The sequence below is a fragment of the Ambystoma mexicanum genome, chromosome 12 (assembly GCF_040938575.1).
Source record: "Ambystoma mexicanum isolate Mex_15411 chromosome 12, UKY_AmexF1_1, whole genome shotgun sequence".
Taxonomy (NCBI): domain Eukaryota; kingdom Metazoa; phylum Chordata; class Amphibia; order Caudata; family Ambystomatidae; genus Ambystoma; species Ambystoma mexicanum.
The window spans coordinates 1,094,651,192-1,094,671,665 of NC_090936.1; the positions used below are offsets into that span (position 1 = coordinate 1,094,651,192).

Below are 20,474 nucleotides of genomic sequence, written 5' to 3' on the forward strand. Positions count from 1 at the left end.
CATTAACATAATGCTTTTGACACGAACTCCCTCCGGCCTAGTATCCGGTAGTCTAACAAGGGTTATGAATCCTGTCCTAGGTCTTACCTGCCAAATAGGAAGGAGTGGGGTACTTACCTGAGTTTGGGTAAATACTTATTTAACTTTTTAAAACATACCAAAGCACTAACACCGCTAACTGCATAATTTCTGAATGCCATACCTAGAGGCTATATATTGGAACTTGTGACATTTTAGGATCAAGGCCCCATACCATCTTATGGCTGGACTTCATAAGATGGACATAGGCTTACTTGTTCTTATTAAGACTACTTTTACCTATTTTCATTGCATCTGACTACTCACCTGTTCAGTACTGGTAATTAATTCACATGAAATCGTATTCCTCTAATGGTGAATGTGTATATGTTATATATGGTTTTGAGCATACTACTTAATTGTAAGTTGTATACTTGGGTGTCGTGAAGCCGCTTTAATAGGGTGGCATGATTGACTGTGTCAAAGGCAAAGGAGAGATCAAGGAGGATGAGAACAGAAGGAGAGTTGGAAACAAGGTAGCCGGTCTTCACGGGTGTTCAGAAGAGCAGTTTCCGTGCCTCTGGGTGCTCTGAAGCCAACATATTCAGTGTGGTTGGTCAGTTGTGAGACCAACTTTTACAAGTGTTTTCCCAGGAAGGGGGTAGTGGAGATAGGGCAGTAGTTATCCAGGCAGGAGGGGTCAGCAGGCAGTTCTTTTTGGAGAGGGTGTACAATGAAGTGCTTGAGGGAAAGTGGGAAAGAGCCAGTGGGAAAGGAATGGTTACAGAAATTGGACAAGGCAGGAGCAAGAGTGGAAATGTTGTCCTTGATAGTTCTGGGGGAGCACCTGTTTGGAGGAGACCTTCATAGTGTGAACAGCTTTAGAGACCTCATCCGGTGTTATGGGCGAGAAGGAGGAGAATGTAGAGGAGGGACATAGGGGGGCCAAGGGAGGCCTAAGAGTAGGTGGGAGATTAGGGGGCGTGGTAGATGAGAGAGAGGACCGGATGTCCTTGGTTTTGGTTGTGAAATGGGAGGCAATATAGAGATAGAGATGGAGGAGGAGAGGTGGAGACTGCAGTAGGATTGATGCGTTCCTTACAGATTTGGAAGAGTTCAGCCGTATTGTTGGCGGCCCAGAGATGCGGACTTGGATATGGGTCCTCTTCTTGGAGCAGATGGAGAGACGGTGTTGCCTTTAGAGCAGGCAACATGCCAGTTTGTCATAGGATGTGTTTTGCAGCCTGTTGCTTCCGTTCAGCAACTCTGCACTTGCGTTTCAGAGAGGCGAGGTCGGCATCGTTCCAACTGTTGCATTTTGGAGGCAGGCTTCATACGGATCCTCATGACAGGGGATCTGGTGTCAAGGGTGTTGGAGATGGAGAGGTGAAGGTTAGAGAGGGCTGTGTCAGTGGGAGAGTCAATAGCGGGGGTCAGAGGGGGATGAGAGTGGCATCAAAAGCAGCAACTAACACTTGCGTCATCAGTCGAATGATGGAGAAGGAGACTTGCAGTTCAGGCCGAGGCTTGACAAGGTAGCCCAGAACCCCCAGATGAGAGGAGCAGAGGGAATGGTCAGACCAGGAGAGAGGTGTGGTGAGAGGGTTAGAGATAGGCATGTCAGTTGAGTGTATCCAAGGTGTATCCGGTTGAGTGGTTCGGACCAGAGTTAAGAAAGGTGACGGAAATAGATTCAGAGGTTGCGGAAGAGTACAGTGGCTACTTCAGAGGAATCAAAATGAATGTTGAAGTCACTAAGGAAGAGAAGCTTGGTGGTAGAGGTTGCGAGAGAGGAGGGTAAGGTCAGCCCATTCAGAGAGGAATAGGGAGAGTGGGCGGGGGGGGGGGGCCTGTGAATGGTGGCGAGAGTAAGCGAGAAGGTAGGAGAGATACCAAGCCTGCAGATGAGGGATTTTAAGGAGGAATAGGATTTAATGATATTATTGTAGCATGGACCCATTCAGGGAAGACCCAGGCCACTCTTCCACCAGACCGGATGGGCCTTGGCTTTGGAGAGAATCTTGTAGCCATAAGGTAGAAGAGTGTCAGGAGTAGTGACAGAGATGACATTGAACTACCTCTCGGCGGGGGCGAGAACATCAAGATCAAAATCTTCAAGAAGGTGACCGATTTCGGAGGAGTGCTTACTGGCAGAGCGAGCATTGAGAGTAGCTAAGTGAAGCTGATTTCCCCCTTTTGAAGGTTTGCCGAGGAGGGGTACATGGATGTAGTACACCCGTCTGAGGTGGATAAAGGGCAATGCGGGTAGCAGAGGGAGGAATGGCAGGAGATTAAAGGAAATTAATGAGACAGACGACACCTATCAAGAAGGAGGAGGTTGGCTGAGAGTCCTGGGCCATGACAGTGCCATTTTAATAGACATTAATGATGCACCTGGAGGATGGGCAGTGTGCCAAGAGAACTTCCCACCTGGTTCCACCATTAATATGCTTGGAAGAAGATAGAGACCATATGAGGAGTCCATAGGTCCGTAAAAGGGGTGACAAAGAGGATGTCAGTGATAGTCTCCCTAGAAGAAGCATTGACGTAGGTGTCAGCAATTGGCAGGCTTGTGTTGGAGACCAGGAGTACTTTCTTAAACTTTATCCATCTAGGCTTCTTGTGAGAGGTAGGATAAGTGATAGAGTAGTAATTTTCAATAGAGCACCATAATGGGGATGGCAGGGTGGGGGAATGGACAGAAGGAATGCACGAGAAACTTGCCAGGCAGTTTAGCAGCAGATCAAGGGAACACAAGGGGATAGACATTCAAAGTAACAATAGAAATGCCTCACAATGTAAGTAAGCAGCAGTGCTAAAGAAGTATTTAGACGCCATTGCTGGCTATCATTGCAGCACAGCCGAGACAAAGCTTCTGCCTATTGCTAAAACCACTGGACAGCCTTTCAGTGTTCTCTTAATTGTGTAGTTGATCTGCCATTATGAATGCAGTCAATACAGGAATCCCAGCTAGGTGCTGCAGTGCGTTACAGAAGGCCAGTCTGCGCTACAAGACCACCAGCGTGGATGTTTAGGGCTTTACACCTAAGATAGCTTGTGTGCATTCAGATTGAGTATGCATGGATTTTCAAATTGGAATGCATTATGGTATTATTTTAGTGGTCGTTTTTTTTATGGCTCTCACACCTCTTTTTTTCCCAGTGTGTTATGACGGAGTTTATTGCAGTCTGTATGATGTGATGACATCCAGTTCAGTTGACAACAAACTGAGCACACTAAAAGCACACATGAAGAGCAAGGAGTTGGTAAGAATACATGTTTGTGTCCTTATGTCCTAACGACTATGTTTCACACAGCGTAATGGCACTTGCTGCTTTCCATGTGTGTACTTTTGTTTCACGAGCCACGCTTAATGATGGGATTGTGTAAGGATTATTTTCCATCCTTGTTCTGTATATGCTATCTTTTGCCATGCATTCCGCTTCACTGTCCATTTAAGGTAACTGGTGTACACATTGATTAATTAAAATTGATTTAATTAAAAACAAATGTAATTAAAATTCAAACCTCCAACTGTCTCACTATATGAACATAAAAGAAAGTTGGTGAATCCTAATGCTTTGAAAGTGGGGATGGTTTCCAGTAATCTGTAATAATTCATGGTACAATGTGTCTTTGTATCTTAGAATTTATTTGAGCATTTTAAATAATTTTATTCAATCCATATTAACAAAATAAAATAGAATTGTGTATTTACTTTAACTTGGTCCTGTGCACTGTCACACCTCGGAAATTCATCCCATTTTCCCAAGGGGAGCCATCCCCATTGAGGCTAGGGAGGTGAGCCCGCTCTGCCATACCTAATCCTTCTAATCCTCCCTGGCGGAAGACAATTCTTACCTAACACTGTTGGCAGGCGGTGAGATTGGCATATGTTGGGGAGAATTCTCAGAAATGGGCTCATTCCCTCCACCTTAGAGACCCCCCTCTACCCACCACAACATTGCTGGATTTTGAGGACTTATTTAACATGGAGAGAGTGAGACATTTTTTTCCCACTCTCTCATGTATTTTAATGTGATTTGATGCATTGTTTTTCTTTTGGTTGTGGAGTCTGACAAACTCCATAGGCATCATCTTTTACTTTGGTCACACAGCACTTTCAGTGCAGTGGCACAGGGAAGTCTTTCAGATTTCACAAAAGGTTTAAAAACCTCCTCTTGGATAAACTACTGTTTCCAAGATCAGTAAAGTGAAATTGACTTTACTTATCTTTTTTCTTTGTAGATCCAGCACACACCATTTTATGTGGAGTGCTGGGGGGTTACTTAATAGCCCCTTATTTCCCATGTAATATTTTTGTTACCCTCACTACTTTAAATGGCTGGTGGCAGTGGCTTAATTTTTCCTACCATTGTGCTTTTCTACCGCAGGCTGAACCATCAGTTGCAGTACAGCACCCATGGCTGACCATTTTGACACAATGGCCCCTGTCTTCTTTTTTCACCATTTTCTGTTTGTGAGGTCATTCTTGGTTTTTACTCTGTTGGTTGAGGCAGGCTTGAGCCCTTTGTTTGTTCTGCCTTTGGCGGGCTTCAGGCCTGAAGCCCGCCCCTGGCTCCAGTGTGTCTGGAAGGACAGGATGTGAGGGAGGGTCCCGAAACACCCCTGTCCTTTGTCTCTAGGAGTGCCTGAATGAACATAGTCCTGATTGGCTGGCTGGCTGGCTGGCTGTCTGTCTTGGGAGGACAGCCACCCTCCTGTGATTGACCACCTAGGCTGTGCATGAATGTGAAAACCTGCTTAAAAGCTGAGGCTTTCTAGACCCAGCACACACTATTTTACAATGGGATCCTTGAGGGGTTTCTTAGTATCCCCTTTGTCTAGCTTCTCATGTAACATTTTTATGTTACTTTCCTCATTGAATGGCTGTTGGCAGTGCTTTACTTTTAACTACCGTGGTGTGCATTTACCGCGGGCTGTGTTCGCAGCTGCAGTAAAGCACCCAAGGGTGCTATTTTTGTCAAAATGGTCCTGGTCTTCTTTTTTGCCATTTCGTTGTGGAATGGTCCTTCTTGAGATTCACTGTGCGCCCCAGACCAGGTTTGGTCCCTTTGTTTGCTTTTGGCAGGATTCATGAGTGAAGGCTGCCTCTTGTTCCAGGGTGTCTGGGGTTGGCAGGAAGTGAGGGAGGTGCCCGAAACTCCCTGTGCTTAGTCTCCTAGGAGACCCAAATGCACTCTGTGGTGATTGGCCGGCTGACTGTCAGGCAAGGACCGCCACCCTGCTGGGTGTCCGACAGCTGGGCTGGAATGAATGGGAGAACCCCGCATAAAAGGCTAAGCTTTTTGGCTTGGAAGGCAGTCGACCACTGGACGAAGGAGTCCGAAGAAGAACTTGAAGAGAACGCCTGCTGCAACTCCTGGACCGTTGGTTTGCCCGGTGAAGCCCTGCTGCTGTGCTGAAAGTCCAAATTCGTATCGACAGAGAAGCCCATGCAAGGACGACTTCTCGAGTTGGTGGGAGCAATCAACTCCAAAGTAAGGCACCTGGACATCCTCTCAGAGCTGGTTGAATTTCCACAGAGTTGCTGCTGGAAACTGAAACGCCAGGGAGAGGAACACCAGATTGTGTGTGTTTCTTTTAAGCTGGCCAAGAGCTCCAGGAAGATCCTCTGGACTCCCAGGGATCAACAGGGATCTGGACCCCAGATGCAAGGAAAGTCCATATCGACAGCCAGAAACTGCTGAAGCACTGAACAGCCACTTGTTTGAAGTTTGCCGGTTGAGAGCGGTGACCGTCCCATTGCAGTGCAGGAATCCCCAAAATTCCTCCCTCTTGTCCCCAAGACAGAGGCCCAGGAACACCAAGATCTGCAGAGCTGCACAGGATCAGAAGTCATCTGCTGCACTTTTCTTCCACATAAAGGTACTGTACAGTCTAAGAGAACTTACCTCTTGTTGTATAGCTGCACTTGTTCTCTGTTGGTGAGACTTGTTGTGGTTGCTCTTTAGAGTTGCTGATAGCTTCTTTACCTCACAAGCCTAAACATCTTGTGGCCCTACTTTGAATTCTTCTATCTACAAAGACTTTTAAAACATTGTGCAAGACTTTTACCTACCTATGAGAAGTGCTTCAGTTTCACGTAGACTTTTTCTCAATTGACTTTGGCTTAGCCTGTCTCCCTGAATGGCTCTTCTTCCCTCTGTAGTTGTGTTAGGTCTTCCTTCCAGGAAAGGGTTAACTAACTTTGCATTGGGGGGGTTTACAAAAGTACTTACCTGCTTTAAGAAATATTTGTGAGATCTCTTGTTGTGTCGTAATAACCTTTCTCTTTGACAAACTCTTAAATCTGGTTCTAAATGCAACAGCAATATATTAATGTCCCCAGCACCCTAACTATTGAAGTCACCTGAGGGTGTATGTAATGTCTGTGGGCCATCCCAAAAGGGTACTTGCTGATTTAGAAATATTAAGAGTGTGTATTTTTGAAGTGTATTTGAGTGTTACTGTTATATTGCCCCCTTCTGAAGAAGGCTTACTCGAACTGACTGATGCATTATTCATTGTTTATTCAAGAAACCTTGTGTATAAGTGTTTTTCTGATGCTTGTTAATCTGCTTAGAATCACATGCTGTGCATATGGTCCGACATCCAGTGGTAACCGCGGAGTATTGCATCTTGTCTTTCGCGGACCGAAAGGGGACGTCGGCATAGGCGTGTCTGTAACACTATCCCTATCGTGACGTCTGTAGTACCCAAAATCCCTCACGCGCTGAGGTCCCTCAGATTGTGGTTTTTTTCCACCCAGATAACTGGTTGCCCTATAGCGGAGCTCTTACTAGAGACATTGTTTATCTTTAGCGAATTGTCGGTTTTATTCCCCATTAAGTCACTTCGCCTATAAGAACATTTTCGACGAAGACTACGGGGGAATCGTCTATGACTGTGGATTTCGGCGCCTAAGATCCGGCGGACGGATTTTCCACGTGGTCGGGCCCTCTGGCCGGCCTATACAGTAGGGAGAGTGGGATCGGGGTGGCCATATTGTTTAGTATGTCTTTCCTCCTTTCCCCTCTTTTCCCTTTCGGTCTGGTCATCCTTCCCTTTTGCTATGGAAAGGACTCCCTTTAGATTCTGCCCTAAGTGTAGGGTCAGGTATCCTTGGAAGGACGAACACAGGACGTGTAACGCCTGTCTTCCCCTAGAGCAGGACGAGAGGCGGTGTGCGGCCTGCAAACTCCTTCGGCCTAAGACCCTTAAGGAGCGCTGTGTAAAGCGGTGGGCCACGTACTGTATATCACACGTGGAACCCCCCACCGCCACGCCAGCCGAAAGTGACGGGGGTACTTCGGATGACCAAACGTCCAACGCAGATGTTGTAGACCTTGAGGTATATGTACTGGAGGGCTACTTCCCTACTCTGTAAGGGACTGGGAAAAAAACCAACAAAAACCAACAGAATATGTCCCCACAGGTTACAGTCTACGGCTGATACGGTATATCAAATACCTGTGTACACCTCGTTTTCTCTGAGCAAAGGGAGCAAGAAAATTACAGTCAAGGATCACTACTTACTAGGTGTGCTAGTCGGTATTCCCAGATGGTGTCCTAATTTTTTCTATATGTTTAAAGTGACATCTCATATGTATATGGGGGCAAAATTAATGCCATTATCTTGATCATTTCGCTCAGTTTTGTCCCTTGACTGAACATAAGGTCTAACCATAGACTTCAAAATGCTTTTCATCATTTAATATAAAACATAAGACAAATTTTTATACAAGAGCCTCAGCAACATTTTGCAAAACATTTAGCAGTATTCTTTTAAGGTAGGCTCAACTTCAAGCATATTACATGTCACAAAAAAGAAAAAATCATCTAAATAGATCACAAACCATAAATGACAATAGTGGTTAAGTGTCGACAAACAATGCAGAAAAAAATGCAAAATAAAAAGAATCAAAAAGAAAAAAAGGCTTTCCATTGGGTAAACAATTTCACTGAGTATCACAGAAGTTGAATTCCTATCCTATAACAAAGGAGGTTGTTAAGTAACTCCGTTTCAAACTAACTTCAATTTGAAGAGTCCAAAGATATATGTTCCAAAGTACCATAAAAGTATTCAATTATTGTTTGTTGTAAATAGAAGAGTGCCTAGTAGGTGGGTCACATTCTCTGACACCAGTAGTGACTCTGCAGGAGAAGAGCAATACCAACCGGGACCCCAACAAACCTTTAGTCCTCGGGACCAAAGACCTTTTTTAGGAAGAGGCCAGTTTCGAGGTTACCAAGGGGATTTTTACAGCCAGCCATGGGACACATGGGGAGGCAGAAGGTGGCAACGGCCACGCAGGAGACGATACAACCAATAGCGGCTATGTACACCCCTCGGACAACAAATAGGGAAGCTCAAATAATTCCAGTTATTAACTTATCAGAGGTAATATTATCTGACCAACAAACTCGGCTCCTTGCAAAGGGCCTTTCTTTCGTCCCTACTAACAGGACGGACTGGTACTCTACAGAAGTAGAGATGAAACAATTTTTTAGAAAAATCAGACTTAGTAATTTCTTCTGTGAACATGAGGAACGCGAAACTTTATTAGACACTGGGTTGAGGGTTCTCTCCACTTTCACCCCATCAGATAACCAGATGGCCGAGGAAATTGTCTTATTTGAGAAATGCGTTCTGAATGACCTAAAAAGACTCCAGAATACCAATCATCAGGTCGGGAATAACCTCTCCAACAAAGAGAAGAAAGCACTCGAAGAATTAACATCTAACCCCAATTTGATCATTAAACCCGCAGACAAGGGGGGAGGCATTGTCCTCTTCTCATGGACACGATATAACTGTATGGTTTTAGATCTTCTAGAAGACACCCGTAGCTATTGTCCCCTACGAAAGGACCCTTCATCTGATATAGAAAATGAGAACAGGGAGGTGACTCAATATGCAACAGAACGCTCATCGATCACCAAGGAAGAATTTGAACATTTAAACCATTCAGAGAAAAGGATCCCCTCTTTTTATAACCTCCCCAAAATTCATAAAGATCAAACATACCCACCGGGGAGGCCTATTGTGTCAGGCTGTGGTTCCATCTTGGAACCCTTGTGTAAGTTTATAGACCTATTTTTGCAACCCATCAGCCAACAAACTGTCTCCTGTTACATACCTTAAAGACACTACAGCAACCATAAACATTTTTGAGGGTGAACCATACTTTTGTCACTATAGATATCAAATCGCTTTATACTAACATCCCTCAGGAGGAGGCAATAGAGATAGTCCATCTTTTTCTCACCCTCCAAGCCACCGAACACAGGGTTCCAGCAGCCTTTATCGTTGAATTGATGACCATCGCACTACAAAAGAATTTTTTCCTCTACTCTGGACAGATTTAGTTGCAAACAAGATGTACGGCGATGGGAGCAGCTTTTGCTCCCTGTCTTGCGATTCTGTTTATAGCAGCTTTTGAGACGAGATATGTCCTCTCAGAAAATAACCTACAAACCACACATTAGAAAGTGGTTCAGATACATGGACGATGTGATCTTTTTATGGCGGGGAACATAGAGTCCCTACAGGAATTCTTTGTTTACCTGAACACTCTAAAACGTCAATTAACTTTCTGGACCTGTGCATCCAAGTCAAAGTGGGACATCTCGCTTGCTCTTTGCACAAAAAAACAACTGATAGAAATACTTTTCTGCACTTTAAGAGCTTCCACCCAAGATCTCTAAAAGAGAACTTGCCGTTTAGTCAATTTCTCAGACTAAGAAGAAATTGCACAGAGATTGCTGACTAATATCTACACGCCAACAAATTAGCCAGTGATCTGAAAGAGCGAGGCTACCCCAAGAAATTGATATCTCACGCCCTTAAAAGAGCGAGATTTACCCCCAGGGAAAATCTGCTGGAACCTAGTCGGAGAAGTCAAACCCAGAATCGTTTAACATGTGTCACAACCTACAGCACACAATCATTTGCGATCAAGAAAATACTTTTGAAGTACTGGCCGATGGTGAGCAGTTGTCTCGCAGATAAAAGCAAACCTCTGTTTGCCTTTAAAAGATTGAGAAACCTGAGAGACAAACTGGTGCACTCTACAAGCCATGGCACTCCTAACACAAGCCACAGAACTCTTCGACCATTGTTAGGCCATTTCCCTTGTCGAAACTGCTGTGCCTGTAAATTCACTAAGAAAATGTCCAACTTCAAAATTGAAGATAGAACATGGGAAATACGCTTTTTATCTAGTTGCAAAACAGCGAATGTGATATACTGTATCCAGTGTCCATGTGCACTGAGATATGTGGGGCAGACCACAAGACAAGTCCACACGAGAATCGATGAACATCGATCCAGGATTAGATGCAAGAACCATCAAGCACCAATGGTATCCCACTATGTCGCTTTTGGCCATTCCCCCTAGGACATCCAATGGTGGGTGATTGATATGGTCAAAAACAGTTCTAACCCACAGAGAGCGTTGAATAATAAAGAATCCAGATGGATCCACAGTCTGCGAACTCTTGATAGAAAAAGAGGTCTTAATGAAGAAGCTCCTACTTACCAACTACAGTCGTGAATTTAGGGACCTATAGTATGAATTCCCCATTGGTTCCCTATGGATATGTACCACTCACTCCCTAGTCGATATATCTGTCGAGTGAGCCTGCCCTGAATAAAGTGTCATCATGTTGTATCCACCACAGATACAGCTATAATCATAGCCTACATCTCTCCAGCAAGTAAACTGAGTTTACATCATTCTAAAATGGCTTTTACAGCATTTCACCAGTTTACCGGGGTCATGTTGTTTTGTTTTGCCGCAATCTATCATGGGCCTGAGTCTGTTGATTTCAAATATGGCACTCCTAGGGTGCATGGGCCATGTGCCATGACTACAAGCAGGTCAGCGCACTGTTCAGGCCACTTTAATTAGCCACTTGCTGACTTTACTTGGGAGAGCTAGATACATGCAGGGTGCCATTCCATGTTGGACCATTAATCAGACCATGGCACGCTTTTCTTGATGGAGGCCGCGCACCTAGGACTGAGTTTCCATCAAGACGTGGATACTCTGTCGGGCGTTCCATCTATTCGATGGTACCAGTGCATAACACGGTAAGTTTGTATCCCGTGTTCCCTTCATAATAGGAAAGCCCGTTTGTAGCAGCGGTGAGAGTGTCATGACTTTGATTTATTGCAAGCATTTAGTTTGTGGCTTGCACATAACAGGAGCTTCCTCCATAGCGGCAGGCAGAGCACTGTGACATCTTATCTTTAAAAAGCTTTGCTTGCGTTCTCTTTGCAGACGCTTTTATTGGTGAACGCGCGCAGATGTCAATGGGAGGCCAAGAAAGACGAGCACATACAGCTTTATATGGTACTCCCTATGACTGCAGCACAAGGTACAGCCAATCCTTACTTGTCAATTGATGCTGTCTTGACATATTGCACCTTCTTGATGCGTTCGGGCGTTTAGGCTAACACATGTGCAAACTCTTTTTGTTTTCTTTAGCCACTCCGACTTGGTGCAGGCTGCATTTTTTGCAGTTTACCTCGGTGCTTTACAGCAAGTTGGCACTCTAGCGCTACCATTGAAGAATTCGGGTTGAGACATCAGTCTTTTGCCCTATTCATAGCCCTAGTTCAGGTAAAGCTACCTTTGACTTTGGCTTCCATTTGGCTTCCTTGACCACGAGTAAGTCCCTCTCCATGTAACACGCTAGGCTAGGTAGGGGGATGATGTTTCATGCTCAGTAGTACACCCTTCACAATTTAATGATAAGACAATCGTTTTTGAATGGCGATTGTGTGATTTTCTGCTCCTGACGCCTTACTCTAAATAGGCGACTTTATCTGCATGTGGGATATGATTCCCTGAGGCGAATCTAGTGTGGCCATTCATTTACTTTACACACTGATAGATATCTTTCACTCTGCCTCCTGGGAGCACATACTTTTTGTGTATGTTGAATTATTACACATTCTTATTCGGTGCTTTTTCTTTAACTTTCATTCACTTTACTGTCTAGCTTATTTCATTCATTACTTGTAGTCCCTAATGTTAAGTGGCTTTGGGACAGGATTGGAGAACAAGTAATGTTTTAACCTTTTCACACATATGAGTTGCCTCTGGGTTGTGTTTTATTATTTTCTTTCGTTTCCTAGGGGCATTATTCTTACATATCTGACCTCTGGTCCTGAGGAAGGCGTTTTCTGTTTTAGATCAACAAGCTGAAACGTACTTGACCACGCCTGGTTGACTCTTCCAGCGCCAAGGTGTGGCCCTTGTGCCTGTGCTTGGAAGGCCAGTCCCCATACGTAGACCCCAGCAGAACTGTAAAGCAATGGGCTAGTGTCTACACATGAACTAATCTACACTAGCCATCTACCCCCAATTTGTTACTTAACATCCTTTATTCTCCAGCATGGGGTCTGGCATGGATTCACATGCTCATGAATATTCCCCGTCGTCAGGCTGGGAATCCTCGGTAAAGAAAAAATCAGTATCAGTTTCGTTTCTGATCTGTCTTTCGTAGTAGTAACCAATCACTGATCTCTGCGTCATACTGACCACAACCAATGACTGCCCTCTACCTAAGCCCCGCCTCTGGCAGCCATCTTCAGATTTTTACTGTACGTTCAAGTGTTGGGATCCTCGTGCTATTGCTCTCGAGCGTTAGTGCTTTTTTTTTCGGTCAAAAGAGCCTCAAGCTCCACTGTTTCTTCATCCGATCAATGGGGACCCGTGTCGGATTCGTCTACGCCCCTCAAGGGTGAAGATTTCGTCGAGCCACGCTTTTGGAAGACTCCAGAAGTTTCTCAGGCCCATCTCGGACATGGCCCAGGAGAAGGGAAGCTCGACGCCCGGAAAGCTGTTCAGGGTCTGCCCTGGATGCCAGCTTCAGAATGTCTTTAAGGAGGACGAACACTCCCTTTGCCTTTACTGCCTACATGAGGACAAGACGCACGTGGAGAAGGACTGTGCGTTTTGCGGCAATATGTCGGAGCGGACCATGAAGGACCGCCATCAACGTCTCGCCAACTGGCTAGAAGGAAAGATTCCTTCGGGCGAGAAGAAGAAGAAGTCCGAGCGGTCTTCTAAGACCTTTGAGAGCGTCCCGGCGACAGGGGTCCAACAGAAGGCCAAGCAGCGCGAGTCCGCTGGCACCGGGAGCGCCGAACGGTCGGGCTCTACGGGCACCAGGCAGGGCGCATCCTCCCCGGCGCCATCAACCACGAGCCAACGCTCTGGCTCGGGTAAGAGGAAGGCCGAGCACCCGGTGAAACTCCTGGAGAGACCCCGGTCGTGCCCTAAGGCCCCATCGGAGGGGTAGCGAGGTGGTGACCCTCCCCCCAAGGAGAAGGCGGTGAGCGCACCTAAGGTGGTGAAAGCCTTGATCCATCCGGCCAAGGCCTCTATCGAGACATTCGCGGCGGCCCTGGCTCAGCCTGTGGAGGCTACACCAGTGGTGGCGACCCCGGGGCCCAGAATCTCCCTGCCACCGCGGAGGGAGTCCTCTTTCATGCCCATCGACAGGACCCCCGTGAAACCTCCGACGGAGAAGAAAAAGGGGGGGCAGGAGGTCGTCGTGGACTCGGCCTCAACCTCTGAGGAGGAGCTGATCGAAGTCTTAGGCCACGGCTCTGGCGTGGAAGAAGGCCATCCTGTCGGGAGGGACCCCGATGTGGAAGACGACGAGGGCGTCGAGGATGCCGACGGGGCTCCTGATCGCCCGTCGGATCTCCCTCAACCAGTGCCGCAAGACAACTCGGCGGCCATTTTGTTGGCTATACAGTCCTTATGCTCGGAGATAAGGACGAGACTGCCGTTACCACCAACGGAGGAACCGCTCCCGACGGGGGACCCGGAGCAAGGCCCTTCTGGGAGCCCTCCCCCTAAGAGAAGAAGGATTCATCCTCCACCTCCTTTTCAGCCATCGCGCCCTGTTCAGCCCTCCTCCCCGTCCACGACACGTGGGGATGATACGGGGACTGACACGGCCGCGACGGGTACAGACGATGAGGTTTACGACGAGGATCTCCCGTCGTCACCTCCCACCCGGGCTTCTCCGCCCGACGAGATTGGATCGTTTCACTCCATGATCGCCAGGGCATCCGAGCTTTTCCAGCTCTGCCCGGAAGAGAAGAAGGAAGGTTTCCTTTATCAACGGCGCGAGACCAAGAGGAAGACGGTCCTCGCTGTACCTCTACTAGACGATATTTGGGATGAGGGCCTCGCCCGCCTCAAGAACCCATCCACGACGCCGGCTAGAAGGGATCGGTACGAGAAGAAGTACCGGGTCCCGGACGCGGCCCCCTTGTGCTTTCGGGCACAGCCGACCCCGGACTTGGTCGTATACGCGGCAGCCAGGAAGAAAGCGGGGGGGGCGCGGCCTCTACGTCAACCTCCCCGCCGGACGGCGAGGGAAAGAAATTAGACACGATGGGATGCGGAGTCATCTCGTCGGCAGCGACGACAATTAAGGCGGCCAACGCCTTGGCTATCGTAGCCCGCTACGACAAGGAGTTGTGGTACAAACTGGCCCCCCTGCTGGACTTCCTACCAGACGACAAGAGGGCAGAAGCCCTAGAGATCTTGCAGGAAGGAGAGGTGGCGTCGGACCACGCCATTACGATTGCGACGACATCACTGACACTGGATTTCGCCAGTTGGGCAACGGCGTGTGCCTTAGGCGGCGTGGATGGCTCAAGGCTACTGACTTCCGTCAGGACGTGCAGACCAGAGTCTTGGACATGCCGTTCGACGGAAACAACCTGTTTTGGGAAAACAGTGGACGATTCCCTTCAAGCCATCAAGGCGGACACGGAGACGGCCCGGGCTCTTGGGGTTCTCCAGCAACGGCGGCCGCCCTTTCGGAGCGGCGGAGGCAAACAGGGTGCCTCCAAAGGTTCCAGCGGCGGATTTTCCACCTACCGTCAAGCGGCCCGTTCGTCGTCACAGGAAGCTTACAGGGGACGAGGCAAGTCAGGCGGACCCCGCCGTCGTTGCCAAGGAGGACAAGGCGGCAAAGCCTCGTCGAAGCAGGACTGAACCGGCCGTGGGGTCGGGCCCCCACCGAAACACCCCGAGCTTCGTCAGCGTATGGGAGTCCATCTCCACCGACCGTTGGGTGCTGGACGCCCTAGCTCAGGGTCACGCACTCGAGTTTCTAAAGAGGTGCCTGCGCGTCCCCCCTGTGGCCAGGAAAGAACATCATGTCCCTCAACTTCTCCTGGAGGTAAAGGCGATGCTCAAGAAGGGCGCCATCGAGCTCGTCCCAAAGAGGCTTCGGGGCTCCGGAGTTTACTCAAGATACTTCCTAGTTAAGAAGAAGACTGGAGGATGGCGTCCCATCCTGGACCTACGACGACTGAACAAATTCATCAAGGCACAGAAGTTCCGGATGGTCACCCTCCAACACGTCCTGGGTCAACTGGAGGAGGGCGATTTCCTGTCGCCGTTGGATTTGGAGGATGCCTACTTCCATATTCCCATCCTAAAGGGACACCGAAAGTTTCTCAGGTTCGTGGTCCAAGGGCGTCACTACCAGTTCAGAGCCCTTCCCTTTGGATTGAGGTCGGCACCCAGGGTGTTCACCAAGTGCCTTGCACCTGTGGCGGCGCAGCTGCGCCGAGAGGGGATCCACGTCTACCCCTACCTGGACGACTGGCTCATCCGAGCAAAGACGAAGGAGCTTGCCGTGGAGCACACGGCAAGGACCGTCCAACTACTCACGGACCTGGGATTCTCCATAAACTACGCCAAGTCCCACCTGGTGCCCGCGCAAGACGCACTATTTCTGGGAGCGAAGCTCGACACAGTGTCGCTTCTGGCCTCTCCGTCGGAGGAAAAGACGAGGGCCATCTTGGGCAAGGTGCAGCGGATGCTGGTTGCGGACGCGGCCAGGGTGAGGTCCATCAAGTCCCTCCTCGGAATGATGTCTTCTTGCATTTATCTCATCCGCCTGTGCAGGCTCCGGATGCGCCCGTTGCAGGAGTTCCTGGACGCGCGCTGGATCCAGACGACGGGCAGCTTCGAGGAGAGGATCACACTCGACGGGAGTTTCCGACGAGCGATCCGGTGGTGGGGCACCCGCGCACAACTGACGGCGGGCATGGACTTCCAGACCCCCGGCCACCAGGAGAAAGTGACCACGGATGCCTCCCTGGAAGGGTGGGGAGCGCACACCGAAAATCTGCACGCAAGAGGCCTTTGGCTTCCGACGGAGAAGTCCCTCCATATCAACGTCCTGGCGCTCCGTGCAGTGTTTTGGGCCCTCAGGTCCTTTCTTCTGTCCCTCAAGGGCAAGGTGATGAGGATCTTCACCGACAACACCACCACCATGTTCTACATCAGGACGGTACCAGATCCCCAGCCCTGTCCAAGGAGGCGCGGGATCTGTGACATTGAGCCGTCGCCCAAGGGATGTTTCTGGTGCCGTTTCATCTGGCAGGGATATAAAACACCGAAACACCATCGTGCCACGAGTGGGAACTATGACAGGATCTAGTGGACCGCCTCTTCCGACGGTGGGGCACACCCCAGATCGATCTGTTCGTGACGGCGACGAACTAAGTGCCGGAGGTTCGCCAGCAGGTTTCCCCAGCCGAGGAGCATGCGCGATGCTTTCTCGTTCCCCTGGGAGGGCCTGTTTCAATACGCGTTCCCTCCATTGCCATTGCTGATCCGGCTCATCAACCAGCTCAAGAGGTCACGGTGCAGGATGATCCTCGTCGCACCTGCGTGGCCGAGGCAGATATGGTTCCCGGACCTTCTGGACTTGTCAGCGTCCCCGTCAATCAAGCTCCCAGTGGACGCGGATCTTCTCTCCAGGGAAGGAGGCGCCATCCTCCATCACGACCCGAAGTCGCTGAACTTGCAGGCCTGGCTCCTGCAGCGTTAGAGTTTGGAGGATACAACATACCGGCCGACTGCAGAGAGGTTCTTGCAAAGGCCAGGGCGTCCTCAACTCTTAAATGCTATGGACACAAATGGAAGAGGTTCTCTGTCTGGTGCCACGCACAGAAGATTAACCCTCTACGGATGACGGCTCCCCAGGTACTGCCGTACCTTCTGACGCTGGCCAATACTGGACTGGCGCACGCGTCCATCAAGATTCATCTTGCTGCGATCTCCCGATACACCAGAACCACGGGGCGGACGTCTTTGTGGTCTCATCGTCTGGTGAAAGAATTCATGAAGGGACTGTTCAGATCGTTCCCGCCGGTATAGGCTCCGGCCCCGGCGTGGGAGCTCAACGTGGTGCTGACCAAGCTCATGGGACCTCCGTTCGAGCCTCTGCACTCGGCTCTGTTGAAGTTCTTGTCGTGGAAAACAGCGTTTCTTGTGGCCATCACCTCTGCACGAAGAGTGGGAGAGATCCAGGCCCTTTCCTGCAAGCCCCCGTACTTGACTTTTCAAGACACGAGGGTAGTGCTCAGGACGCACCCCTCCTTCATGCCCAAGGTGCCGTCGGACTTCCACCTCAACGAACCCTTGGTGTTGCCTGTTTTCTTCCCGTCGCCGGCCGAAAGGTCTTTGCACTTGCTGGATGTGGCTAGAGCGCTGAGGTTTTATGTGGACCGCACAAAGTGTTTTCGGAAGACGTCACAACTTTTTGTGAACTTTGGACCTGTCAATCAGGGGAAGGCTCTCTCAAAGGCCTCCATTTCCAGATGGCTCTCCGGCTGTATCATGTACTGTCATCGGTTGGCAAACCGACCGCTGCCTGGCCGTCCGAGAGCCCATTCCACCAGAGCGATCGCAGCTACCACAGCGTTCCTATCTGGTGTGCCCTTGCTGGCCATCTGCAGGGCTGCTACGTGGAGGTCGACGCACACCTTCACGAAATTCTACTGCGTCGATCGGGATTCCAGGGAGGAGTCCAGGGTCGGCCAAGCAGTGCTGCGCAATCTGTTTGCCTAAGGTGAGCCTGGTGAGGAGGTAAGAATTGCTTAATGTTGAGTTTGATGTAATGCTTAATGTTGAGCCTTTGCCACCTCCCGTGGTTGTGCATGTGTGTACTGCTATGTATTCTTTATTCATGAGCATGTGAATCCATGCCAGACCCCATGCTGGAGAAGGAACAAGTTACTTACCTGTAACTGTTGTTCTCCAGCATGGGTCTGGCATGGATTCACATGCGAACCCTCCCGCCTACCCCTCTGCGGCTCTTCACTTGGTATACTGCCACTTCACGTGCTACCAAATCTGAAGATGGCTACCAGAGGCGGGGCTTAGGTAGAGGGCAGTCATTGGTTGTGGTCAGTATGACGCAGAGATCAGTGATTGGTTACTACTACGAAAGACAGATCGGAAACAAAACTGATACTGATTTTTCCTTTACCGAGGATTCCCAGCCTGACGACGGGGAATATTCATGAGCATGTGAATCCATGCCAGACCCATGCTGGAGAACAACAGTTACAGGTAAGTAACTTGTTCCTTATAGGATAAGAATTCAACTTTTGTGATACTCAGTGAAATTGTTTACCTAATGGAAAACCTTTTTTTCTTTGTTTTTTTATTTTGCAGTTTTTTCTGCCTTGTTTGTCGACACTTAACCACTATTGTCATTTATGGTTTGTGATCTATTTAGATGATTTTTGCTTTTTTGTGATATGTAATATGCTTGAAGTTGAGCCTACCTTAAATGAATACTGCTAAATGTTTTGCAAAATGTTGCTGACGCTCTTGTATAAATTGTTTTATGTTTTGTATTAAATGATGAAAAGCATTTTGAAATGTATGGTTAGACCTTATGTTCAGTCAAGGGACAATACTGAGTGAAATGATCAAGATAATGGCATTAATTTTGCCCCCATATACATATGAGATGTCACTTTAAACATATAGACAAAATTAGGACACCATCTGGGAATACTGACTAGCACACCCAGTAAGTAGTGATCCTTGACTTTGCAATTTTCTTGCTCCCTTTGCTCAGAGAAAATGAGGTGTACACAGGTATTTGATATACCTTATCACCCGTAGACTGTAACCTGTGGGGACATATTCTGTTGGTTTTTGATAGACCTTGAGGTGGACACTTCTAGGTCTGCCACGCCCGTCCCCGATCCTTCCAGGCTCGACTCTGGTCTTGCTACAGGGACTACACCCGGCGACAGGGGCGTACAAGCGCATTGCACTAAGCACATAACCCCTACGCCAATTTCGACGCCTTTGTCGAAAAAGGTGAAAGCGCCAGCGGAGTTGCCGAAGACTTCGCTGGATCCCCTGGATCGCTGAGATTCAAAGACTTCCCTGCATCCGCAGCAACGTATCTTGACTGGGCAATCAAAACAAACCAAGCGCTACTCCAAAACCTACACGCGTCCAAGTTTGGGAGCTCAACGCATCGACGATTTCCAAGGCCTCAGTAGGCCCGAAAACTACATCTAGGCCTCTACGCAAAAAACCGGCCGCTAGGCCTCCTGGTGCGGTGGACGTTATTTCTACTGCCGATAAGTCATCGTAGCCTTTGTCTCATGACGATTCGCCCACTATCCAGAGTAGCATCGGAAGAATTGCAGCGGCGGTGGGCCTTATTGCGGTTCCGCCTAAAGTTATGGTCCAAGCCGCGGAAAGGATTTCGACGGATTTGATCCTCGATTCCGATGAGACCTATGTAGATAGTCAAGAGCCCCTCTCCGACACCCTGAGAGGTTCCTTGCAACGCCACAGTGCAGAGAACGTCATTTCTCCTTGCGTAGGCCCTTTTGGGTCCTCTAAGAGGACTACAGAAAGATTTGAGGGTTACATGGATCGGCTAGAACAGATTATCGGTTCTTCTGATCATCCTCCCCCGAAAAGGGCTCGGGTAGACCCTAACCCCAAAATTCAATAAGTTCAGTCTCATGTTTTCCAACAAGAAGACGTGGTCCATATGGACACATATAGAGACATCTATAATGAAGAAGAAGCTTCTTTTCTTGAACATTATGAGGAGAGGAAACCCAACAGGAAGGTCAAGACCCTTGGCCACAGCAAGATCAGGACTCTGATTGTGCCTTGACTCTCCTCCGTCCACTCCTGCTCGCCAGGCCTCCCCTGTGGATGACCAAATGGCTTTCAACTGCATGTTGAAAAAAGCAGCCGAATACTTCAAAATTGCCACTCAAGAGGCGGTACCGGAGCAGGATTTCGTGGAGGATATTAAGGAAAAACCTCCGGCGAGTCAATCCATTCCACTCTTTAACTCTGTTAAGAGACAGGTAGCTCCCTCATTGGTCACACCTGCTCAGACATGGGCAGTGAACCCATGAGTCTAAAAATTATTTTGGCCTTCCCCCTCTGACCCTCTGTATATCAAAGGGCATGCCATCTCGACCTCACTGGTAGTGACAACCACTCGAAAGAGCCAGGGGTACCCCTTGCCACGGGGGAATCACCACCAGGCAAGGAGTCCAAAAGGTTGTATGCCCTAGGCAAACGTGTCACGTCAGCAGCTGCATATACTATTCGTGTTGCTAA

The 20,474-nt window shown here is 48.7% G+C and overlaps 1 protein-coding gene across 7 annotated transcripts in view; it reads left to right on the forward strand.

The window, feature by feature from the left end:
• TASOR2 (transcription activation suppressor family member 2) overlaps positions 1–20,474 on the forward strand; it is a 1,665,218-nt gene that overhangs the window by 325,742 nt on the left and 1,319,002 nt on the right. For all 7 annotated transcript variants that reach the window (XM_069629643.1, XM_069629647.1, XM_069629648.1 and 4 more), the window contains exon 11: positions 3,181–3,284. In XM_069629643.1, coding sequence (XP_069485744.1) covers positions 3,181–3,284 — 104 coding nt within the window. The remainder of the gene's footprint in view (positions 1–3,180; positions 3,285–20,474) is intronic.